The 27281-nt window shown below is 35.8% G+C and overlaps 1 protein-coding gene across 3 annotated transcripts in view; it reads right to left on the bottom strand.

The window, feature by feature from the left end:
- Nucleotides 1-27281, bottom strand: part of LOC138705031 (serine/threonine-protein kinase Nek8-like) — a 232638-nt gene that overhangs the window by 72807 nt on the left and 132550 nt on the right. For all 3 annotated transcript variants that reach the window (XM_069833582.1, XM_069833581.1, XM_069833583.1), the window contains 6 exons: nucleotides 10197-10379; nucleotides 8792-8930; nucleotides 7105-7233; nucleotides 5472-5686; nucleotides 884-901; nucleotides 87-211 (listed from right to left, as the gene is read on the bottom strand). In XM_069833582.1, coding sequence (XP_069689683.1) covers nucleotides 87-211; nucleotides 884-901; nucleotides 5472-5686; nucleotides 7105-7233; nucleotides 8792-8930; nucleotides 10197-10379 — 809 coding nt within the window. The remainder of the gene's footprint in view (nucleotides 1-86; nucleotides 212-883; nucleotides 902-5471; nucleotides 5687-7104; nucleotides 7234-8791; nucleotides 8931-10196; nucleotides 10380-27281) is intronic.

Below are 27281 nucleotides of genomic sequence, written 5' to 3'. Positions count from 1 at the left end.
TTATATTGCAAATATTACGATTATTGATAATCCTCTAAACAAATCTATCCATATTAGACTCAATTTCTCAATAAATGAGAGCAGACCTGTGGTCAAGGCGATGATGTGCGTGTTGCTGATGGCAACTTCCATCACTTTAATACGTGGTGGCAGTTGTATGGGCGTCAGAGCCACAGCCGACTCGTACGACTTCAGGTCGTAAAGCACAGACCTAGTGTTAAAAGAAAACAATCTTAAATGATTAAACTTTACAAAAAAATATATTCACCTACTGAAAGAAATACAGTATCATAAGTATCAAGTTTAATGATCCACAGTGCAAGCTAGGTTTATCTATCCAGTCATCATTGTACTTTAACACACACACGCACACGAGATTTTTTTTATAGTCAAATAAAATAACAGGTAATTCTACTGAGACTATGAAATTATTATTATGTCCGTTTGTTTGTTTATTAATTACAAACCTTCATAACATTCTCACAAGAATCTCAACAGGACAAAAACACAATAAACATTAATGATTATTGGAATATTTTTAAGTGAAAGAAAAAATCTGCATTGGAAACAATTAATTTTCGAAGGGGACTTTTTCAAAATGGGCAGAAATTGTTAAAAAAATGGATACATCACAAATAGGTTTGGAAATTTCATAAAAGATACAAATCCAACATTAGTAACAGATGGAAAACAAATGACTAATTAATGTGAAAATATTAATTTAATGATTTGTCAAATAAAATGTGCAATGATTGCCCATATAATACCGGTATTTGTACGGAATTTACTACAGCTGAGACGTATATTGTGCCAATGTATCTGATTTAGAATTTAAACACTTTATTTTAATTCTTATATACTATAGAATTTGTAGTATCATTACCTTTGTGGCTTGGTATTCCTGTAACATAAAGCATGAAAAAAAATTAACAAATACATTTTTACTGAAGAAGCATATACAAAGTGATTTTCTTAATGCTAATACCATTTGACTTTTCCAAATTCGTCAAGGCTAACTTACAGACATTTGAAAACTTCAAGAAATATGTAAAATGAAATCTCATGAATTGTGAGGAGTTTTCTGTCCCCCATAGGGCGCATTCTCAGGTGGTGGATAGCGGAATGCACTACAGATATGTAAGGAGGGATCACCTGCGGATCAAAACTGAACTTAAATCCACACACATCTGATCCTGTAATGGGCAGTGTTGTGGTCAGCATCTGTACTCCATGGATAAAAACTCTACATCTCACAACTGGAATTTTAACTTTGGAATGGTCTAGATTCAAGTAACTTATGTGCATGTTGAACATCTGAACAGAAGGGAGAAAGAAAAAACACAGTGACACGATGAAGAAATATTGGGGGGGGGGGGGGGAAATGCAGTGGGTTGCTTCCATTGGCCTTTAGGTGACCTGAAAAGAGGAGAAGAAGAAGAAATCTTATGAATTCTTAAATAGTACCTGTAGCCAAGGTAATTTTATCCGAAATAAAATGATACAATTTTTTCATTGACATTAAAATTAGGCATGATTTAAGACTTTGACAGCGTCTGAGACTTTTGGGTTTATGTATCATGATACTGTAGTTGCAGAAATATCCACTTTCGGAGTAATGAAGCATGTATCAGCAATAAAATGGGATAGCTGATACTGATAGGCAGTTCTGAAATGTTGGATGTTTCTTCATTTATGGCATTAGACATTTTGCACCATGAGTGAAGTTTAAATTGTTTACAAATATGTCTGGAGTGTATGATTTAGAAATCGAGGCAAAAGTACTCAGTGCAATCTTTCCCTTCACTTTTCATTTCACCCTAATGAACTTTTATGTATGTGATTTTTTTATTTAAAATAATATTTAGTCTGTTAGGGCCGTATTCATAGACTTTTTATACGGGCTTTTGGTGGATGATCAGCGTTTTTCGTATTCATAAACCAGTGTTAGCGATAGGATATGATTTGAATTCTGTACTAGTAACCAGTGGATAACTGGGGCTAGCTTAGTATGCTCGTAGCGCGTGCTGCGAAATGTCTATGAATAGCACCCTTAGGGTACTGTAATCTTCAGAAGAATGTCACTTTGCACACCTCTTCAAGTATTTAAACGTCTACAGAAATAGTATTTTAATATGTTTATCATCGCGACCTTAATTCAAACAGCCATTATAATTATATATAAAAATAATCTCTCTTCTTCACATGATATATGGATAGTGAGTGATCTAAGAGGTATTGGCAGAAACAATATGCGTCCCGGTGATGAACATCACATTACTGGTTCTTATCATAGCACTTCAATACAGCTGGTCGTTTTCATTCAATCTCTGTGTAATTTTGTAATGTGTAGGCCCTAAGTATAGTCTGAAAATGTTCAGCTCACTCTGCTTACTCTTCCTGTAGTGAGAGAAACTCAATTCTTATTATATTTATTGACATAATTTACCAGTATAATTAGTACTTATCTGTTGTTGCTTTGTTCAATAATGCTCTTAGTTTTGGATATCCTCCATTTGTCATGTAATTAGAGATTAAAGTCAATCCTTGTATACCGCAGAAGGAGAAATGGTAGCTTATGAAAATATTAAAATGCCACGATATTTTTAAAGTTGAATTTATCTCTTTTTTCAAAGTAAATGGAATTCTATTCACTGGGAGTCATTAAAATAGCTGCTACATCCATTTCAGTGATCGACAATTAGAGCAAGATGACAGAGGTGCATTTTAGCTACAATATGTAGTTCCTTTTCTAAGCGAGTTTATATTTTCGAACCCTCTGCTATTTCTTATTATTGCTTGCATTATCTCATCTTCAGTTCCCAGTAATTGGTTAGTAAAATCTATTCAGTCATTTCCAATGCCTCCAGTGAGTGGGATTAATTTCCTTCTTTGCTTTTCACTTGAAGACGAAGGTAGATCCAACTTCTAATTTCACCAGCAATGGAAAAGTCCACCCTAACTCACTTTTCCCTTATGTTCAAGCTTGTTTTGAAGTGTCCCTTTTAATACAAGGAATTTATTTGTAGACAAATTTAGCATGAATAACAATTTAATTTGTTGGACAGAAATTTATTTATTTTTTTTTTTCATTTTTCTATATACCCTTTTAACATAATTAATTGATGAACTAGTGGACTTACTCGTGTTAAATATATAACATTTTTAACACGAGTAAGTCCACTAATTCATCAATTAATTATATTCAAGTGTTAAAAGTGGTGTACGCAAGATTCAAAATGGAGTATCAAGACCCTTTTAACAATTACATATCAGTGATTAAATTTCCAACTTCTTTACTATGTTAATCAGGGGCGTATTTTGCGGGCTACCGGGGCTACCGGCGGTAGCCCAAGGAAATTACAAAAGAAAAAGTTTATAATATAACATAATGTAATAATTTTGTATTATTAATTTTACCATAGTAATTAAAATTAAAGTAATTGTTAGATATATTTTGTGTAATAATAGGGTCAGCGGTAGCCCAAACCCTTTAACCAGTATACGCCACTGATGTTAATATGTAGGATTTGGCTTTGGACAATGAAGAACATTTAGGATTTACCTTAGCTGACTAGTTTCGAAGTCTTGTTCTTCATTGTCCAAAGCCTAGTATTGGCATTTGGCTTTGAACAATGAAGAACAAGAACAAGAAAATGCATAAAAATCACTTTATTCTTTTAAGTTTAGAGTCTATTTGTAAGAGTAGGCTACAATGTACAGTTTATTCAAATTGTAATAGTAGGCCTATTTAAATGGTTAATAATGAATTCAGCAGCCAAAGACAACAACATTGTCAGTTCTCATTGTACTGAGTGGTAAATCAAGAGCCTAGTGCTTGTGTTCCTTGCAGCTTATCTAATTTTTGTTGGTATAGGACCATTAATCAGTGTATAGTAATAATGTTAAAGTGTTTTTATAGGAATGTCCATAATTAAAAATGAAATTTCCAAGCCAATTTGAGTTAGGAACCATTAAAAGAAAACAGAAAGCTATTGAAATTCAATAACAGCAAAAACAGTATGTTCGTTCAAATGTTACTAGCAGTAACTCATTTACCCAGAGAGACCTTCAGGTTCAAAAAGTTAAGAAAGTTTTAACACAGACTAATGAAGATTTTGGCATACAGAGACAATTCACCACAGCTACTAAATTGTGGGGAGTCACGGTATTTTTTTTTCTTTGTATAAGCCTAAGCCATAATTTAGGAAAAATGAACATTGCTTTCAAACTCCTAAATTACTGCATTAGAGGAAACAAGGGACAATATCAGTACTTTAACCAATACAATCAGCTCTGACCTGTCTTGTGGTCACACACTCACTGGTACCTTATGGGACCACTTTATTTTTAATCCCTCTGCTCAAAATAGAGAATTAATAAAAACCTCTGTGAAATAAATAGATTGTGAAAGAAGATAGATGACAGGATTTAACTGAAATAAGATAGGCCTAGTTATCATATATGAAAAGAAGGGGCCTCATAAAGAAAATTAAGCTCTGGGCCTCTGAAATTGTAAATCAGGCCCTGATGATGATGATAATAATAATGATGATGATGATAATAATAATGATAATAATAATAATAATAATAATAATAATAATAATAATAATAAATCAACCTCTTCGTTTAGTCGAAATAATCTGCGTCTTCACCAGGAGCTCTTTTAAAATAAACATATTTTCTCTCAGATTTGTGGTGTTCTTTTCTGATTCTGCTCATGACACAGAGCAGAAATTATTTTCCGCCTTTTCCCCCTAGAGGAGTCTATGAATTCATCGAATACACAAGTCTATATGCTGTATAACGAAAATTTACATTGTTTGTATTTTTTTAATTTATTTTTTTCGAAATCACATATTGCTCCCACTATCTTTAATAATTGTCTAGCTGTATTTGAAGTGTTTAAGTTGAACACAACTGTTTCAAACGAATCATGGAACATTATGCATTCTCCACTATCCCTTATTTGTTTATTATTTCACTTTCGTGATAACAATAACATACCTCGTTTATTGGCGTTATTTCGCACTAACCACACTACACCACGATGTATTTACAGCTCTCGACTCTACATTATCAAAATCTTTATTATCATTTTTGCTTTTCTGACGTTCGAAGTGGTATGATTTACTGGCGACTGACAGGCGTGAACTGAGGCATGCAGTAGACATAAGTCACTGGAATAGAAGTGTTTATTGTATAGGCTCGAGTCAATTTGGGCAAGTGTGATGTCACGTGCTTAAAAGAAATAATATAATAAAAAAGTTGAAATTTCGTCCCTAATTATCGCAGCGATCTGCGATTTTCACTATTATTCATAGGAAAACAGAGGCTATTGGAATGAATGATATTCTTAAGTTACTTTTTTTTTTTAATCAGAGTGGGCCTTTGTCATACTGAGGAAGATCTTATATTGGAATACTAAATGAGCTGGACTGCAAGAGATTAATGGAGTGCATGGATATCTATACCTGTTAGAAGATGCTTTCAAATTAGGTAGGGAACCATCGTAGTCCAAGAACCAATCTCCCCCTTCATCTTTCATAAGCGAATCCAGCAGCTTGGGTATCCGTGTCTCCAATATCTCCGCAGCTGTAGGCCTGAACATTGGATCCCTCTGCAGCAGATCATGTATCAGCTGGCGAAAACCTGGGGAATACCCGCCTGGCACAGGTTGAAAGTGTCCCTGACAAAAACACAACACCTCATATTTGAATGTCAATCGTTTTGTTTGAAAATGTTTCAGTTGCTACATCTATTTTCCACTTCCAAAAAGTAGTAAAAAAAATCTTTTTACACAGTATTTCAATTGACAGAAATCCTTTTACATGATAATCCTACTTCAATTGACAGAAAAGTAATAGAACAATAATGGAATGGTTCAACCCATTCAACTAAACAACGTTGTAACCAACAAAAGTAAAAGTTTACAGACGATGAAGAAAACAATTTTAATACTACGTTATTCTTCTCTAAACGCTGCTTTCAACTTAAAACACCATTATCAATACATGATTCAGAAGTCTCTTTGCTATTGTCTTGCTTGTTGCAAGAGCAACATTGTTCCACTTAATCTCTCATTTACAAAAATGTCGGTTACAACGTTGTTTGGGTGAGCCATTCAGTTAATTTTCAAAACTCATGCAAGCTTAACAGTTCAAATCTGTAGACAAACAAAACCATAGGTAATTAATTTGGTGAATAATAAACGATCTTAGTCTATTATTAGGTATGTAGGTGACAAAGTTCTCATAGGTCACTCTGAATAGCAATTACAAGCCAGTAAATAATAAGACCAAGTAGGCTAAGCAATTTAAAACATTTTGACAACATATTATAGTATTGATCAAATATGGACATAGAGGAACATTTCCAAATATACCTACATAAAATAAACAGCTACGTTCAACTATAGAGAGGAACTGAAGTATAAAAATATATAGCTATGGCTTCAAAGTCAAATCTCCAATAATTATAGTACTGTACAGCGGTAAGTTATAGTAACAAATATTACAGAACAGAAAGAGACTTGAGATATCTGAAATTTACTTCTTATGATGTATAATGTGTTTAACATTAAAGCATCGAATTGGAAGCCAAGTAATAAGAAAGAAAAATAAATGAGGTATTTACAATTTTAACTTCACTCATATTAAATCTGAGAAAATGTTGCACATTCTGACACTAGACAGCAACATTTTAACTGATCTTAAAAGGGAGTCATGTCCATCCATGAAGAACAAGAAAACGTGCATTCTGGAGTAAATGTTAAATGTTATGTTTTATTTAACGACGCTCGCTACTGCAGAGGTTATATCAGCGTCACCAGATGTGCTGGAATTTTGTCCCGCAGGAGTTCTTTTACATGCCAGTAAATCTACTGACATGAGCCTGTCGCATTTAAGCACACTTAAATGCCCTCGACCTGGCCCGGGATCGAACCTGCAACCTTGGGCATAGAAGGCCAGCGCTATACCAACTCGCCAACCAGGTCGACTATTCTGGAGTATATACGTATTTTCACTAACAATAAGATATTGATTTGTGGCACATATCTTGCACTTGAAGTCACTAAAACATGAAAGATGACTATATTTTCCATACCCTCATTATCTTGTTCACCAATGCTGGTAGATTGGAACCCTCAAATGTTTTCTGTAGACAAGCCATTTCATACAAAATGCAACCCAAGGCCCAGATGTCTGACTTCTGGTCATACTGCTTACCTTCACACTGCAAGACACGAAAATGCAAAATCGTACAGACACACAATATTTACATTTGTCACTATTTTACATTCTACAAGTAAAGAAAGAAATTCCACTATTCTTAAACGACAAATACAGTTACTTAGTTATCATATTGTTTCTAATTTGACCAGTGGCAGATTAACCATTTAAACCAGGACAAGAGCCTCAGGTTTTGGCAGGGTGTAACGCAAGTTGCGAAATTGCTGGAAATTTTTCCACTTGAAGTCATCAGCATAGTAACAAAAACCTTTTTCTGTTTACCTTTCGGTTTCTCGCAATGCAGACATCATGTTACGAGTTATAAGCTCGGCACCTTACTGTTGAGCCCTGAGAAGTAGCAAATTGTGGATTACATGAATCAAAATACGACTTAACCTTGTTATAAAGGTAACTGCCAATCAACACTCGACAAATGTTGTAAAATAAATGCTACATTCGTAAAAGAGATTGACATCGAAGATGCCATCAAAGACTTTGCTTCTGTGAAAGCACGCTGAGTGGACTTACAAAAGACCTGTTTTGAAATGTGGCTTCGACTCTTAGGTAATGAGTGAAATAGATGAAAATTCAGTCTTTCTGAGAGAAAAAATCTGAGGTGCATCTTCGGGGATATACCTACTGTAAAAAGAGAGAAGAGATGAACAGCAATATAAACTGTGTGCTGATGATCAAAATATTATCTTGCATATTAAAGTGGGAAGGATTGCATGGACAGAACTTGTGAACTGAATGGCAGGTTCAGATCCGACCAAGAAGCAAGTGTTTAAACAAGAAATGTATGCAACACGAAAAATCGACTGACCAAGGTTAAATTGGGTATGTAGTTGCTGTTGAACAAGAACTGAGAAGGCTAGGTGTGAGCAATTGGAAAAGAAAATCACAAGATAAGACCATGTGGACGAGATTTATTGCGAAAGCAAAGGTCCAAAAAGGTCCAAAGGACCGAAAAATAGGTCGAAACATGTTAACAAGGTACGTTAAGAATATTTAACACAAGAAAGTTATTATCATACAAATTCCGAAGTGATACAGTGTTAAAAGTTGTGTAATCAAGATGTATATGTTCAAAAATAGTTTTAATGCAACTAAAGTTGATTTACTACTACTGCTACTGCTACTGCTGCTGCTGCTGCTGCTGCTGCTGCTGCCACCGCCACTGCCGCCACTGCCGCCGCCGCCGCCACCGCCACCACCACCACCACCACCACCACCACCACCACCACCACCACCACCACCACCACCACCACCACTTGTAATAATTATTTAAACTACCGTCTAAAATAATATGCTGTCCATAATGTTACATCTATAGCTACTGAATACCACGATTTATCTTTTCCACAATGAAACCTTAAAAATTCAATCATCTGGGTTTCATTTTTTTTTGTCATAATGAGCTCATTCATGGTGTGGGATCATCTAGTATACTGTAATGCCGTTGTTCAAAGGGACTATCAAGTTTTTCAAAGCCTATCTCATATTTATGTATTTCAGGAATAAAACTAAATATAAACACAACTAAACAGTGTTTCACAACTTACCATTTCTGGGCTGATGTAATACGGCGTTCCCAGCACTGTCTGAGCCTGGGCCCGCGTTGTCATCATTTTCGAGATGCCAAAATCTCCTACTTTGATGGTGTTGTCTTTATTCAGAAATACGTTTGCTGTCTTCAGGTCCCTTCAAGTTAAAACCATATGATAGTGTGCACTGCAGTGTGTCATACCCTCAAGATTAATGAGCGAAATAAATCTCACAGGACTAGTAAGAAGTAGGAACAAAGTCTTCGTTAGATCAGGGGCTAGTCATCATATCAGAAGTTGTTATGTTCAACACCAGCCGAGGATGGTAGATTTTTAAAATCAATAAAAATCCGTACCATAACTTCGTTTGGAAGAACAGTATAATTGGGGTTCCCATCCCAAAGATTTACGTCAATAAAAAAAATGATTGTACCTTAATAAGAGGGAGAGAGGTAACATTTACCAGATATTTTTGCTTTGTTAAAATGAAATTCCGATAGTAGCCTAATCATACTTAATCATCCTATTATACAGGGTAATGAATTCCGCCAAAAAATTGCCCTCTACTCAGTTATGGAACTATAGTCCCGTCGCTCTAATTTCTGGCAGCCAATCGCGTTGCAGGTCGGCTACATTTAAACATGTGCGTCTTGTGATTCGCTTATGAAGACGATATTCATTTCTTAAGGCTCGATAAATATTTAATATAATCGTCCGCCATTTTGGCTTTTTCGTTGGCATTCGCAGAAAGGACACGAAGACGTTATTTGCTGCTCAATTATTTGCTGAATTACAGTGCGTTTGATTTATTATCATAGGAGCTACGACATGATAATGTTTAACAGTGTGCCAAATAGATTCCTCGTATGGTAGCTCGGCAACGAAAGAACAAAAATGGCGAACGATACTACCTACCTAGACTTTATAGAGTCTTCACTTCCTGTGACATAAGCAAAGAGGAGGAGTCACGCCGAGAATAACAGCATCGCGACTATACAGTAGATTCTACCAGACTTGAGTTCAGGGGCGTATTTTGCGGGCTACCGGGGCTACCGGTGGTAGCCCAAGGAAATTACAAAAGAAAAAGTTTATAATATAACATAATGTAATAATTTTGTATTATTAGTTTTACCATAGTAATTAAAATTAAAGTAATTGTTAGATATATTTTGTGTAATAATAGGGTCAGCGGTAGCCCAAACCCTTTAACCAGTATACGCCACTGCTTGAGTTTAGAAAGGTCTTACTGATAATAGCTGGAAATGTTGATACTGTACTATACTAAGATTGTGTCGGAAATGAGTTTCACAAGAAAGTTAAGATGAAATTGCCATGACTAAACCAAAACCAATTTCAAAACAAATGCAACTGAGTACACGGATATAATTATTCTATTCAAGGCAACATTAACACTTTTTCATACCTATGTAGAATACTGTGATCGTGCATGTACTGCATAGCTGCAACAATCTGCCGGAATAACATCAGAATCTCGCGCTCATCAAGTCTTCTGGCGCAGCGGGACAACATCTGTGCCAGAGTTCCTCCATCTGCATATTCCATCTCAATCATAAGAACTCCGTCACGCTCAAAGCTTCCCAAGTAACTGTGATACACAAAATTATGAGAGAGATGAGTGTTTATAGTGATACTGTGATACTGTAGAAGATACAGGTCCTATCCTTTTAGAAAAATTTACAATTATACTTCCAAACTTCAGGGAAGAATTGACAATTATTGAAATGTGTGTGCATAATGAAAGTAAATTGGATTATAAATTAATTGTTCATCTAGATATCCAAAAATAAAGTATATTTTTCAGAAAATACATTTTTTGCGCAATATATATTGTTACAGGAAGTGCTAGGAAGGCAGTGAAAACAGAGAAGTTGGAAAAGTTCATCGCTGCCATCATCATCATCATCATCATCATCATCATTATTATCATTATCATCATCATGATGACTGTGATAAGATAGTAGCAATAGTTGTGGTAATAATTTTTCCTATTTCTACAAAATAAAATCATCATAACAATAACTATGACTTTGACCTTTCCACTCCCTTAAAGCTGATCCCGCCCATCTTTTCTTTGGTCTTCCAACTGATCTTTTTCTCTTTGGTGTGCAATTGTAAGCTGTTTTTGTTATGCTTCAGTATTATTTCTACATGTATTTTCCAGTTTAACGAATATTTTTATTACTCCCATTGTGCAAGTTCCTTCACGAACTTTTTTCCCCTGAGGTTCGACTAATTTTTCTGCAAAGTGATTACATGTGTGATAATGTACCTTAAAATTATATTAAAATAATTTTGGGGAATGTGAATGCCAAAATGGAGAAAAGAAGATACTTACAGAGAGTTATAAAAAGGTCGAAATGTGGTAGAACTCATCAAAACGAGTAAATAAACGAGTAATAAACATGCATCCTAAAGGAATATCTTTCGAGATATTAGAGCTTAACTTGTTCACGGCAGATGCTCAATACGACTTCAATTCATTATAACACATCCTTCTGCTCGACGTCTTAGGGAACAACGCAACCTTTCAAACACCCCTGGTTGGGTTATTTTACGATGCTTTATCAACATCTCTGGTTATTTAGCGTCTGAATGAGATGAAGGTGATAATGCCGGTGAAATGAATCCGGGGTCCAACACCGAAAGTTACCTAGCATTTGCTCATATTGGGTTGAGGGAAAACCCCGGAAAAAACCTCAACCAGGTAACTTGCCCCGACCGGGAATCGAACCCGGGCCACCTGGTTTCGCAGCCAGACGCGCTGACCGTTATTCCACAGGTGTGGACCCCCTGGTTGGTCTCTGATGTGCTAACAGAGGTTGAAGATACACTCCTGTAGCATTTGAAGTCTTCAATGGGTGTTGCATACACTAAGGCCTTAAGTGTCCCCATAATCAAAAGTCCAAGTGATTAAGATTTGGGGAATGAGCAGGCCATAGTACAGGACCTACCCGACCAATCCATCGAATAATAAATGAGGAGCATCGTTTCAAAACGTGTTATGTTCCCGAATTCTAATTTTACAGGAAACAATAAAAACTTTTCTCTCCTAAAGTGTTTTGAATATGTATAAAAATGAACTACCATCGTGTTAATATAGAGTCATTCCATCTCAAATCAACAAATTTCGCCGAAAACCTGTGGCGGTCAAATTCCAAATTTGAGTGAAACTTAGTCTGAACAATTATTGAAGTATCATAGGAAGGGAAACACAGTATTTTGTTCTATGGGACAGTAGTTTTCGAGAAATGTACAATTGAGTATGCTGGGGTGTACAGACTCTTGACGCTCTGTCTGGAAGGAAAAAAATTAATTACAGACGAACTACTGCAGAGAAATTCACGAAATTTCTTCCAGTTATAGTGGTGTTGTATTGCCTCATTCTGAGTTGTGAGACATCTTGATCTACTGTTCGACCTTGGCTGAAATTAAAACAAAATATATTTTTTCAAGTATTTTTGTTTAATTTATTGTGTGAAAGGGCACATGGATAACATTATGAAATTTTTACAGGAGATTATTCATTATCTGTACTATCAATACAAAAAAAACTGGCTTGTATTTTCCATTCTTGGAAGAGATACAACATTTCTATCATTGACATGCATAATTGACAATGAATTTTACTGACTCTGATCTATGACATTTTTATTGCATATTCAGGCCTACTTACTCATTATACTTCATGCCTCCTTTATTACAGATATATCAACGAATTTACATGACACTGAAACTCTGGAAACTCTCAAATGTCTGTCATCTAATGGTACATATGAGTGGTTTTCTCTTGTACCAGGAATTCGTACAGAGTTATTAAATCGTTCCATCAGTTCCACTTCCGTGAGACGAATGTCTTCTTTACTGACATAAAAATATTTCATTCCAGCAATATGTTCATTTGCAAATTTGTATAGATCTCTGGCCGACAAAATTTGGTACATATATGGACGCTGCAAGCTGGCGTTTGTTGCTAGTCTTTTCGTTGTCCCACCAATAGCGTCACAAGGGCTTTTCCCATGGCTTGTGGCAAAAAAAATGCCATTCTGCATCTATTCCAAAATCATTTTTATGATGAGCTAAATTAACAAAATTCTTCCTGTTTTTATACTGAGATGCGGCTCCGTCACTAAAGTAAAAAATTTTCTTCATATTGTCATCTAATGTTTTGAGGTGTTACAATAAATGACCGATATCTTATCAATGAGCTCTTCAACGAATTCTTCGAATGGTGTAACAAGTGTTTTCAATATAGATCGGTCTACTGTCACCCACTGTTTATATTCAACGTCCTGCATGCTTTCCTCACTTTCCAGCAAGGATTCACGTGCTTTTCCAGGGCCAGGACATTTTTCACATCCTGCTAAGGAACAGGGTTCATTTTGTGTAGAACATACCATCATTTGAAGGAGACTTTTTTCATCCATTCCATGAACTGTCAGTATGTGTTTTAAACTTTGCACCATGAGTCTTACTTTTTGGTGTATTGCACACACGCACACTGTATGTATTCCTTTTGCACCTGCCAGTATACAGTGTTTTGGACGCAGCTCGGCAAATTTGGAAAACCCAATAGAAAGTGAGGGGTTTCTCGCAGAATAATATGTAAAATTCTTTCAAGTTACACAATATTAAACGCTTTTGCACCTGCTCTCGTACAATAGAATCTGCTGTAGTCTTTTTTACAGACACAAAGTCCTTTTTTCCGGGACATACGCGACTATAATCATCATCTTCATAAAATTCAACTACTGCTGTCTTAACGTTCTCAGGCACGGGATGGCCAGTCTTCTTTGTGATATCAAAGAACAAACCACGTGATCTCGCCTTTCTTACAATATACTCTGATACTCCAAATTCCTCAGCTACTTTCTTTAATGACCAGCTTCGTGGCGCAACTGAAACTAGTCGCATTTTCTCTTGAACTGTCAATGCCGTTTGTAAGGAACTTTTAACACAGTCAAGAAGGTCCTTATAGTCCCTACCAAGAGCAACCAAATCGTTTTCTGAATTGTTTGAACTCGAATCTAATGTAACCTGAAGAGCTTTTTCCAGTCTACCTTTGATAGCTGATGAAGCTTGTGCTAACTTTCTCTTCCCTAGAGCGTGTTTTTGTTCACTGCTGAGTCTCTTCTGCTTTAAGGGTGATATTCCTACTTGTGAAAATGATACATTTATTGACTCTCGCTCTTCGTCTGGCGGTACTGAGAATGGCTGATCGTCCTTTGATTCATCGGAATCATCACTACTATTTTGTAATCTTGTATAGCAATTTGTACATACACACTGTCCAGGTATAAGAGAGAATTTTTTCTTTCTGTTGACGAGGTCTTCTGTTATCTTTCGTAAACCCTTCTTAATAACAGTCTTATGTCTTCTATATGGATCACAACATTTACGTCCAAAGAAATGTGTATATTTGTCGCTGCAGTATATCTTCAGATGATGATAACAAACAGTCTCGATGTTCTTCGGTTTCCTCAGCCTGCACCACAATAATTGCCTGTCTTGATCAGGCAAGGTTTTTACGTCCAACAAGGCAATAGATTGGGTATATGTTAGTTTGTGACAACTATCACCTGTCAGTTGTCCTACAGAACAAGATTCCATTTCCTTGGACATTTTCCTACTTCTAGAGTCACCCGTGAAATACACTGAAATAGAAATGTCTTAACGTCAAACTACTGTAAAATATGCACTTTATAAATAACGGCGCACAGTTTTAATTCACTTACCTATAACCCAACAGTTGTTAGTCTGGTAACTTGTCTTGTTGCTAATTATGGTGTGATGTCAGCCCCGGCTGTGACGAGCTCGAACCAAGGTAACACACAGCTACCACAATTAATGATAGATTTACTGATGATACCACTTAATTATGAAAGTGAACGTTACTGTACACAGGTATGACAAATATACTGTAGTTTGCGTATCCCGAGACTGACAGTGGAGTGCCGCGTCACCTCCAAGACATGCTTAGTCTTGCTCCGCGCAGGTTTGAACATGCATGTACGTACACACGTGCCTAGACGGAAGGGAGCCGAAATACAAGTTCAAAATTTCACCATGCATACAGAATGTTTGAATGTCTTTACTACTAATATTTCGTTATTATTTCACCTTGCCTTTATCTTCTATGCAACATAAAAGTATTGACCCAATTTTTGTATATTTTGTTTTATTTACATTATAATATAAACTTTTTTTCCACTGTTGTATCACTAAATAGTACAAAATGTTCTTGAATATATTGTCACTAACTTTGACAGAGAAATTTCGAGTTGTTTGTAAGTTATGGATTTTTTTCCGAATAGGCGCACACCAATATCGAGGGATGAAGTACTGTACACACTCGTGCATATCAAAGAAATGAGTAGGATTTCGCACAAAATACTTTGCCTGTACTCATAGTCAATATCAGTCAATAACTGGAACAATTTTCACCAGTATCCGAAAAAGTTGCGCCACAGCCAATTTGTTGATTTGACATGGAATGACTCTATAGGCATTTATAACTAATACTGATAAAATCTGAACTGTATTTCCTATCACAATGCGGAGCAATTTGACTTTTAATTTGTTACTTAATACGTTTTGAAACAACACAAAGAATTTAATACGTTTTGATGCGACACCTTTTGTTTCTTACACAATGCTGTTTCATTTTATTTACCTTCTTCACAGAGATGCCATTTATTATTTCTTATAAAGTAACAGAAATGGTTATTTGAGATTAAATATTCTGTGTTCCCGTATTTCTTATCAACAAAATATTATAAATTATACTAGGATACTAACAAAATTGAAGCTACATTTTTTTTAGTACCCTTTAATCTAAAATGAATGCACATAAGCAGGGCTGCCGACAGGATTTATGGGCCCCTGTGCAACATTGTGCTCGGGCCCTGTTAAAAAAAATGTTAAAAATGACAAGTTACCAATTATTCTGACGATAATAATTATTTGCAAAATAAATAAAAGACAACCCCACACACAAATACGAATCTAAAAATATACACTTTTGTTACATTGAAAAGTAACTTCACATTAGCACAATATATTACGCTTCTTTTTCAGTAGGGCCTACATAGTAGTGATGAAGCTTTAGTCTTTTCGTTGTCGTTTGTTTCGTTTCGTTTTCATAGAACACTATTCTTAAACAGCTGTAATTTCTGACTTGCAGGCCAACATCAACAAACAACTCTCCTTGACTTCATTGATGCAAAATCATCAATTATATCATAAAAATTTAAAGACTTAGCAAGATCGCTCTCCAGACTAAGAGGCAAAGGTTACTCAGTCTTTCTTGACACATTGTTACTCTGAATACATTTTTATTTCCTTCATTTTGTTTGAAGTTGGTGTGAAATTGAGCGTTGCTTGTGAAGGTGCAGAAAATAAACCAATCTGAAGTCCGTCTGTTCAGGCTGTCAAAAATGAAGACTTAGAAGTGAATATTGATGTTTGTGGCTGTTTAGAAAAAAATTCTGATAACAGTAGTATTGAATCAGAACAAGCAAACATTAGTAAAAATGATCTGTTAATACGTGCAAGTGAAAAAAACACATACACGCACACGCACACACACATCAGTTCCTAACTCTGAGTCATGGCAAGTAACATGCGACCTTGGAAAACAAAAAAGTGGCAGACAAACTGTAAGTGTTATTGAATGTGTTGTTCGAAAAAGTACCCCCAACCTGCCTAATAACCTTCTAAGTGATGGAACAAGAGCCTTTGCAGTATTGTTTTCAAAACTCAAGAATGGAGAATGTGTTCCCAGAGACTGGCTAGAATGCAGTGAAACAAATCAGTCACTGTACTATTTTCCCTGATTTGTTTCACTCCACACTAGCCAGTCTCTGGGAATACATTCTTCATTCTTGAGTTTTGAAAATATTGTAATACTTTTTTTGGAAATGCTCTTGTTTTCGAACAACACATTCAATGACACAATTTGTCTGCTGCTTTTTAGTTTTCCAATGCCTCTCAATTTCACACCAACTTCAAACAAAGTTCTACTCCCTTTCTTAATATCCTCCAATTTTTCTGTCTCTCCTTGCGCTTCTCAGCTCCTGACTTGCTTCTACTTGTGCATTGTCCACTGGTAACACTAATGAACAGAATTTACTAGAAAAACGACAACGAAGAGACGAAAGTTTCGTCACAAAACATACTATGTAGTCCCTACTGAAAAGGAAACGTGATCCTCCGGCTTGGATTTGGGAGTGTCCACTAGCATATTGCGGTGGGCCGGCAGGTGTTGGTAGTTAAGAGGACAAGCCAATTGAACATGTTCGATACAGGTGACGGATGCATATTTCAGGCAAATTCTGAAGCCCTCAAGTGTCGTGTTGATGATTGTTAACGTGGGAAACCGATATTCTATTATATAAATGTTAAACATTTACATGGCAATGAAGTGATAATTTGTATTAATTCTACTATTATTGGTTAATATGTCAGATTCATGTAACAAATGTTCTTACAAAATTTTATAGTACTGGTATGTATCTGTGAATAATTATTCGTGATAATGAAAAGTAATCAGACTCACTTAATCTGACGGGCCCTTACTGCTTACGGGCCCATATGCACTAATATAATTTCAAAACCTGATTCTTCATGAAGATGTTCACCATGTTCATTATTTTCAGTAGAAGATCCTGTATCAATGCTGAGGCAGAAACATAAAACCCCACGTCATCCAGTCCTTCCCAAATATCTCCAAATCTCACTTTCAGTGAAGTATCCACATCGTTCTTTTTAGCATCAGTAAGATTTGTGGCTCTGTTATTCTTCTTACTCCTCGTTTTATAATACGAATGCCTACTTTGAAAGGATCATCATATCTAAATGTGGGTTCCATTTTCAAAGTAACCTCTGATTTTCCATTTTTATAGATCCTTTTCAACGTAACCCTTTTCATATCCTTGATTCCATCCACCCTTTTGTATTGTGAAGTTAGAGATTTGTAATCTCGAATTGTCCAATTTTCTCCTAGAGTTTTAACGGAACCCACTGTTTCATAAACAGCCCTATAATCATTAGGGGTAATTAACTCGGCTTTCTTGCACAACGTTTTCTCTACGACTCCGAAAAGTCTATCAGCCGGTAAAAATGAATGGCCTCACACTGGAAAATGCATTACAACTTCGGAAATGTGTGGGGGTGCCTTACTTTGGAACCAGGAAGAAAGGACGTGTACTATGTGCATGTTTTTGTTCTGCCCATTGAATCTGTCATAGAAAAGTCTTATGCAAGTAACATCCTGCTCAAAGCTGAGAAATGACATTACTCCTGATGCCACTTCATTTGCCCCTCTTCCACTTTGAGTCTCGCTCCATATATAGAATGTTGGGAACTTTGTGGGAATGATGCACAGTGAATTGGAAACGATTAGTTGTAGAAAGGCCAGTTTTCCCCATTGTGTGTATAAGGAAATGCATGTAGTTTAGAATATAATATTATCTCAGAATGTTATGTTTAATTCAGTTTATTGTAGTAATACAGCTAATGAACTTACTTTGCTTTCATTTTGCGATTCCTTTTTGATTTTGTTCTCAGCCTTTTCCTGATCCTCTTTGATCTTTCTCCAACTATTGCATAACTATCCATTTTGCACAAAAGTAGTAAGCAACCGTTATTCATTACATCGTACACAGATGCTGGCAATTTAGGAAAAAATGAGGCATTTCGTTCAGGTCAACCAACGAAAGGAAAGCGGTTGGGAATTTAATACGATTTGAACCAATCAGTTTCACGAACATAACACGATTTGATCCGACGCATCAGAAAGCACATACAAAAAAAAATACAGAATATAATACGAAATGATCCAATTTTGTTATGATATATGAAGAAGACATGCTTATAAGCGTGAAATCGCATCAAACTAAATTTCGATGGAGGGGGGACTTAACACGTTTTGAAACGACACTCCTCAAATACCCTTGTTAGATGTCGTCTGACTCTGGTATGGAAATGGGCTGGTGTTCCGTCATGCATAAACCATATACCTACTTACATGTAGTCTTTGATGATATGATGGCACTTCCTTCAGCAAGACAGGCAATAATTGGTTTGCTAAGAAATGCCGATACTGAGAACCAGTTAATCTATGGGTTAAAATATGTGGCCCTATTAATCTGTCACCAACATACGAATTTTAAACTTTGGTACCTATGTTTTTCGTAAAAACTATTAATTTTAGGATTCATGTTTATTGGACTTTTTTTCTTGTTGTGATACATAAAACCATCCCTCAAAATATTATACTCTGTATAGAGGAGTGATAGGATACCGTAGCTCATGTACTAGGCCTACATGTGATAATTGTCATTGATTGACTGATTTTACACTGAGTAAATGTATGATAATAAGGGCAATGGTAAAAAATGAGATCCACATTCTTTCCTCATGAAGATATTCAGAAATGTACCTGGGTCCACCTGATGGGGTAAGACTTAATCAAATTGATCATGTTTTAATTGACAAAAGAGGAGCATCTATAGTATTACGGAGATGAGATCTTTTAGAGATGTTGACTGTGGGTCACATCACTACCTTGTTAAAGTTAAATAGCCTATAGATGTCGCATATCCTTTTATAAAAAGACACACATGGATCCTCTCCAGAAAACACAGATTCGTAGGCTATGCTGGAAAACACGAAGTTTTAGAGAGGTATAAACAAGTGATTTCAGAAAATATTGCGAATTTTGTGTTGAAGAATGATTACAGTGAAGGTGAAACTGAAAATACATGGGAACAAATTAAAACTGATACCGTATTATGAAAATGCTACAGATACGGTTAGATTTCAACCAAAGGCAGATAAAAAAAACGGTTTGATGAAGAATGTAAGACAGGGACGTCTCTAGAGTGTTGCGAAAGGGTGCGCAGCACCACATAAAAGATCGGAGCACCCCTTTCCGCACCCCAAAGGACATTTAAAGTCCTGATTTGGGAAATTTATTTAAAAAAAATACTAGGCATAAGTTATTTTGAAGAACAAAAACAAACATATTCCTGTAAGAGTGTAAAACAAATTTCATTAAACGTGAGAAATATAAACTAGCCATTATTCAAACTGTAGGCCTACATAACATTTGACATTTTACACGATTCACAGTAAACGCAAATCAACGTTAATCTTGTTTTTATTCCATCAATAAATTGCGTTACATTTGCGTGAACGTCGTTAGCATTAATATGTATCGGTGCAATACAGTCGACTCGACAATGAACATTCCTGGATGTCAGACTCATTATTGGCAAGCCTATAGGTCACATTAATTATTATTTTTCAATATATTTAACATTCTTATTAAATTAAATTAGCATGACTATAATCTACGTAGAACAACAAGACTATTTGTGAAGTTTCAGGAAGATTGAATGAATTTGAATTTTCATATGACGTCATATTAGCTGTGTTATGAACTGAGCGCGTATCACGACAATAAAGTACCTATGAGGAAATCTTTCATCAGTGCGACAGTGCAGTATACAGTTGACTTCTGACAGAGAGAGTGTGTTCTTACGAGTTACTAGTTTAAATAATATTTGTTCATAATTAAAAGATATTAAGTGATTTGGTTGTAATAAGGCAAAGTATACAGTCAGTTATAATATCAACCGGGCAAAAACGTAATATTTCGGACTTCTTAAAAAAATTACGCAGAAACAAAGAAAAGTAAATGAAGATGAAGCTTTTACGATAAAATCTGAAAGTGAAGTGAAAGCAATAGAGTATGATGTACTCGCGCTTAATGGGAGTGAAAAGGGCTTCCCTCTCGATATACCTAGCTGAATCAGTTTCCGACGGTCCTCAACAGTTCGTGTTAAATGAATACTCGAAAAGAACATTTGGGACAGGGTTGCCAGATGTCCCGATTTGGCGGGACATGTCCCGATTTTCATATAAAGGTTCCGAGTCCCGCTTCGATTCGAGGCGGGATGCAAAAAAGTCCTTCCTTTAGAGATTTAACATCACTTGAATAATATTATCGTTACATAGTAGGCCCTAACTATTTTCTTCTAGGCCTAAATAATTACATTAAATTTGAATTAATTTTCTTAACAATGTAGGTTTGCACATTGGAAAAAACGACAATTTTGGCAAGTGTAAGGTTTGTAGCTGCGAATTCAGTGGTGAATATGATGTTTCTAAACATTTAAAAAGAGACGTTCATCAGAAATGCATGGACACAGAGAATGGACAGAAACTTGTTGAAAATGCTAAAGTTCGGTGATAAATATTTTTTAGTAGGTTATTTTACGACGCTTTATCAACAGCTTAGGTTATTTAGCGTCTGAATGAGATGAAGGTGATAATGCCAGTGAAATGAGTCCGGGGTCCAGCACCGATAGTTACCCAGCATTTGCTCGTAATGGGTTGAGGGAAAACCCTGGAAAAAACCTCAACCAGGGAACTTGCCCCGACCGGGAATCGAACCCGGGCCACCTGGTTTCGCGGCCAGACATGCTAACCGTTATTCCACAGGTGTGGACGGTGATAAATAGGCTATGTAGGAAGCTCTAAAAATGTATAGGCCTACTGTATGTTAAATGATGGGTTTGGAGCAGTAATATGGTAAGGCACAAACTAAATATGAATTTAGGTATAAATAAATTTTGTCATTGTTATCAATTAATAAACATTGAAATTTAAATATTTTGTCGCATGTGATGCCAGACAAAGCTATGATTAAGTCACTTAAGTTAATAATTTGGCATAACATATTATTGCCACAAGCCCTTCAGAAATATGCCAGAGAAACGTGATGTAACATACTGCCAGATAAATATTGTTTGTACTTGGATAACTGTATCTATAATATGTTTTTTGATTAATATTGCAATTTTGAGATTCATATTACTTTCTTCAGCTGCAGAATAATTATGTTATTCTATTTTATTTTTGTTTAGGCTATTTATTTATTTTGTATAGGGCCTACCGGTATTTACTTACTTACTTACAAATGGCTTTTAAGGAACCCGTAGGTTCAGTGCTGCCCTCACATAAGCTCGCCATCAGTCCCTATCCTGTGCAAGATTAATCAGTCTCTATCATCATATCCCATCTCCCTCAAATCCATTTTAATATTATCCTCCCATCTACGTCTCGGCCTCCCCAAAGGTCTTTTTCCTTCCGGCCTCCTAACTAACACTCTATATGCATTTCTAGATTCCCTCATACGTGCTGCATGCCCTGCTCATCTCATACGTCTGGATGTAATGTTCCTAATTTTGTCAGGTGAAGAATACAATGCGTGCAGTTCTGCGTTGTGTAACTTTCTCCATTCTCCTGTAACTTGATCCCTCTTAGCCCCAAATATTTTCCTAAGAACCTTATTCTCAAACACTCTTAATCTCTGTTCCTTTCTCAAAGTTAGAGTCCAAGTTTCACAGCATATAGAACAACCGGTAATAATTATAACTGTTTTATCAATTCTAACTTTCAGATTTTTTGACAGCAGACCAGATGACAAAAGCTTCCCAACCGAATAATAATACGCATTTCCCATATTTATTCTGCATTTAATTTCCTCCCGAGTGTCATTTATATTTGTTACTGTTGCTCCAAGATATTTAAATTTTTCCACCTCTTCGAAGGATAAATTTCCAATTTTTATATTTTCATTTCGTACAATAATGGTCACGAGAGATAATCATATACTTTGTCTTTTCAGGATTTACTTCCAAACCTATCGCTTTACTTGCTTCAAGTAAAATTTCCATGTTTTCCCTAATCGTTTGTGGATTTTCTCCTAACATATTCACGTCATCCACATAGACAAGAAGCTGATGTAACCCGTTCAATTCTAAACCCTCTGTGTTATCCTGAACTTTCCTAATGGCATATTCTAGAGCGAAGTTAAAAAGTAAATGTGATAGTGCATCTACAGTGAATTGGAAAAGCATCCGACAGAAGCTGGCCTATACGGACTCTGCTGTAAGTTTCATTGAGACACATTTTAATTAATCGAACTAATTTCTTGGGAATACCAAATTCAATAAAAATATTATATAAAACTTCTCTCTTAACCGAGTCATATGCATTTTTGAAATCTATGAATAACTGATGTACTGTAGGCCTACCCTTATACTCCCATTTTTCTCCAATATCTATCGAATACAAAAAATCTGATCAATAGTCGATCAGTGCCTAAAACCACACTGATGATCCCCAATAATTTCACCTACATATGGAGTTAATCTTCTCAGAAGAATATTCGACAAAATTTTGTACGACGTCAATAAAAGTGATATTCCTCGAAAGTAATTACAGTTAGTTTTGTCCCCCTTCTTAAAAATAGTTACAATTATGGACTCCTTCGATTGTTCTGGTACAATTTTCTTTTCCCAAATAGCAAATATCATACAAGATTATACACTTCGCTAGATAATGCGCTTCCACACTCTTGTATTAATTCTGCTGGAACTTGATCGATACCTGGAGACTTGTACTTTTTCAGATTTTCTATCACAATTTCTACGTCAGAAAGTGTGAGTTCGGGTGTAAATGGCTCAACAGTTTATATTTCAATTTCGTCCCGATCATTTATGTTTGGCTTATGTACATTTAGTAGTTGCCCTAAATAGTTTTTCCATATGTTCAGGATTGAATGAGAGTCTGTAAGCAAGTCACTATTCTCATCCTTTATCATGTTTGTCCTTGCCTGATATCCATTCTTAAATTCCTTTATGCCTTTATAGACATCTCGAATGTTTTTGTTCTTACTGTTTGTTTCTATCTCATTCAGTTTCTCCTTAAGTAATCTCTCTTTTTATTCCTAAGCGTAGGCTACGACTTCCTTCCCGTCTTTCAGTGAAATAATTATCTCTATTCGCCTCAACCGGATTCTGTAAGAATTTCAATTTTGCCTCTTTCCTTCTTTCTACTACCATGCAACAATCTTCATCAAATCACGGTTTCTTTTTCTTAGTTTCATAATAATCTACGCTCTGCTCAGCTGCAATTTTGATAGGCCTACTATCTCTGATATTTTCCCACACGCTATTAACATCAACTTCGTCGGAGCTTTCTAAAGTGGCAAACCTGTTTGAAGTTTCGACCTGATATTGTTTCTTAGTTTCCTCGTGCTTTAATTTCAGGATATTGAATCTACTTCGGTTTGGAAGCAAATCCCGAAAAGACAAAGTATATGGTTATGTCTCGTGACCAGAATATTGTACGAAATGGAAATATAAAAATTGGAGATTTATCCTTCGAAGAGGTGGAAAAATTCAAATATCTTGGAGCAACAGTAACAAATATAAATGACACTCGGGAGGAAATTAAACGCAGAATAAATATGGGAAATGCGTGTTATTATTCGGTTGAGAAGCTCTTATCATCCAGTCTGCTGTCCAAAAATCTGAAAGTTAGAATTTATAAAACAGTTATATTACCGGTTCTCCTGTATGGTTGTGAAACTTGGACTCTCACTCTGAGAGAGGAACATAGGTTAAGGGTGTTTGAGAATAAGATGCTTAGGAAAATATTTGGGGCTAAGCGGGATGAAGTTACAGGAGAATGGAGAAAGTTACATAACACAGAACTGCACGCATTGTATTCTTCATCTGACATAATTAGGAACTTAAAATCCCGACGTTTGAAATGGGCAGGGCATGTAGCATGTATGGGCGAATCCAGAAATGCATATAGAGTGTTAGTTGGGAGACCGGAGGGAAAAAGACCTTTAGGGAGGCCGAGACGTAGATGGGAGGATAATATTAAAATGGATTTGAGGGAGGTGGGGTATGATGATAGAGACTGGATTAATCTTGCACAGGATAGGGACCAATGGCGGGCTTATGTGAGGGCGGCAATGAACCTTCGGGTTCCTTAAAAGCCATTTGTAAGTAAGTAAGTAAGTATATTGAATCTACTAATATTAACTTGTTGCTCTACTCGCTTGGCTACTGATAGTCTTTCTCTTAATCGTTTATGAATACACCAATCGATAATAATTTGTTCTTTCACTTGGTCACAAAAATCGTAACTCAGTTCCGAACAGTCTTGTATTTAACATAATTTGTAACTACAAAACATGATGTTATAGTTCATTTGAAATAGGACTGCCTGTTAAGAATTTTTTATGAATAAAACATCGATTGTAGTTGCGTTAGTTTCACATTAAGCCCTCAAATTGTTTTATTATAAAATAATTTTATTTTGAAGATATGGAAGATAAAAAGATTCCACCAATGACAGACTATGAAAGAGATATATTATCATATTATCCTGCTGACAGTTGGCAGAGTTATTCCTTGCACGTCTGTAAAAACTACTTAAAAATTATCTGAAATCGATATGCAGAAAATATTATGACGGCCGCAAGGAATTTAAATTAATTGGATATCCAACCGTATAACTTCTCTGTAGAATTAAATACCGTAGTCAAAATCAATATTAAGCTATCAATTTTTACCTATAGCGTAAAATCGCGATGAAGTAAATTGTAGACCTAATTTAGGTGGAACAGATAATTCTCTTTGATTATTATTCATCAGTGAAAGTTGAAACAAGACGAGGATATCTAATAGGCCTGTTTGTTGATGAAATTTGTACATTGATTGGGATTTATAATCTATAATAATACGCTAGGGAACAGCTTTAATAATCTGCTGGATGTCCTCAATATTCTCGGCAAAATTTAACAATTTTCCAAGTATCAGCCATTTTCCTTATGTCCACGAACCAAAGTCAAAGTATAGATTTTCGGAGACTTCAAAGTAAAGTAACGAATGAAGATTATTTTCGTCAAAATGTCGACTGTGAATAGGAAAATGGTGACTTTGTACTTTTCGAAGTCAACTTTGGTCCAAAGTCTCATCTATGAATACAATCCTAAGGCTTTACAAGGTAGTAGTAAACAGTATTAATACACGGAAGCGAAGGCTGCACTCTTACAAGAAATGAAAAAAGACGTCTAGAAACAGCATAGATGAGATTGCTCCGTCCGTTATTGGGAGTATCAAGACGAGAGTGCCTCAGAAACGATTATATTAGAATTCAGCTTGGAGAGGCAAACGTTCTAGAGGATATTAATAGCATTTAAGCACATTTAAGAATGTTTTAAAACGCTGGATGATTAATCATCCATTTTATAGTATTAATGAATACTTTGAGTCCTCCGTTAATAACTTATGTTTCTAATATAATCTTATTCACTCTGTTTTGTTTTTATTATGACTATATCCATAGTATTTATATAGGTTAATCAGTGGCGGCTCGTGAACTTGTGGATTGGGAGAGCTGCAGTAGATTTCGGTACATACAAATTTCACTTCTTGATACCATTACTAATAAGTATAGGACAAAAATAAATGCACTGCATATCGAAAACCCAAAACTTCCTGACTTAGTTGGGAGATGTCTGTGGGACCATTTGCTAATCCCTAAGAAAAACTAATACCATCGATTTCAATCTGAATTTCAGATCGGCAGACACTCAACTTACAATCTACCAGTTCATTCTGAATTGTCTTAGAATAACCTTAAACAGTGGCATGTTCCAAATTATTTTTGAGAGGCTCGTTTAGATTATTCACGAACTGTAGCAACCCACGAAACACATCAGAGTTCTTCGAATCGTTTTTTCATCATGTCCCCTAAGGGGAAGTTCATATTGGCCACAAAATTTGATACAATCAATATATTTTTTAAAATAATTTCACGATTTTTTCTCACTTCTTGATTATGTTAAATGTTATGTTTTATTTAACGACGCTCGCAATTGCAGAGGTTATATCAGCGTCGCCGGATGTGCCGGAATTTTGTCCCGCAGGAGTTCTTTTACATGTCAGTAAATCTACTGACATGAGCCTGTCACATTTAAGCACACTTAAATTCCATCGATCAGGCTCGGGATCGAACCCGCAACCTTGGGCATAGAAGACCAGCGCTATACTAACTTTCCAACCAGGTCGACTCTCTTGATTATGTTTAAGAATGTTTCTTCTGTTCGTTTCACTTAATTGTACAGCAGTATGAGTTGCGTAACATAGCCAATGAAACAACATTTTTCAGGTGAGACTGCGCAGATTCGTGGGGCAAACGTCCTAAATCTGTCACACCACTCCTAGTCCATGCAGCATCACCACCGAAGAGGAGGCAAGGAAAACAAAATACAGATTTTTTTTGTTCACATCCACGTAACCACAAATGCTTAGCGTAAATTTCATAGTTATACTTCCTTACATATATGCACTATTTCGGCTGGATGAAGCTTAAGTAAGATTTAAGTCGGGTAACGGACTTCATTACATCAATATTCTCCGCAAGGGAAAGTTGAGAAAAATAAAATTAATATTCTGTAATTCACACACACTCATGCTTGCAAATTTGCACTGTTTAAGCTACGGTATTAAGACGTCACACCAAAGCAACACTCAGTCAACAATTTTCTAAAAATGGAAAAGAAGTCTCTTTCGTATTTTTACGTGCTATATCAAAAGGATTCTACTCGTGCAATCAT

This window comes from Periplaneta americana, chromosome 8 (assembly GCF_040183065.1).
Source record: "Periplaneta americana isolate PAMFEO1 chromosome 8, P.americana_PAMFEO1_priV1, whole genome shotgun sequence".
Classification (NCBI taxonomy): Eukaryota; Metazoa; Arthropoda; class Insecta; order Blattodea; family Blattidae; genus Periplaneta; species Periplaneta americana.
The sequence above is the reverse complement of the archived record's forward strand: the minus strand, read 5'-3'. Positions and strand labels throughout refer to the sequence as shown.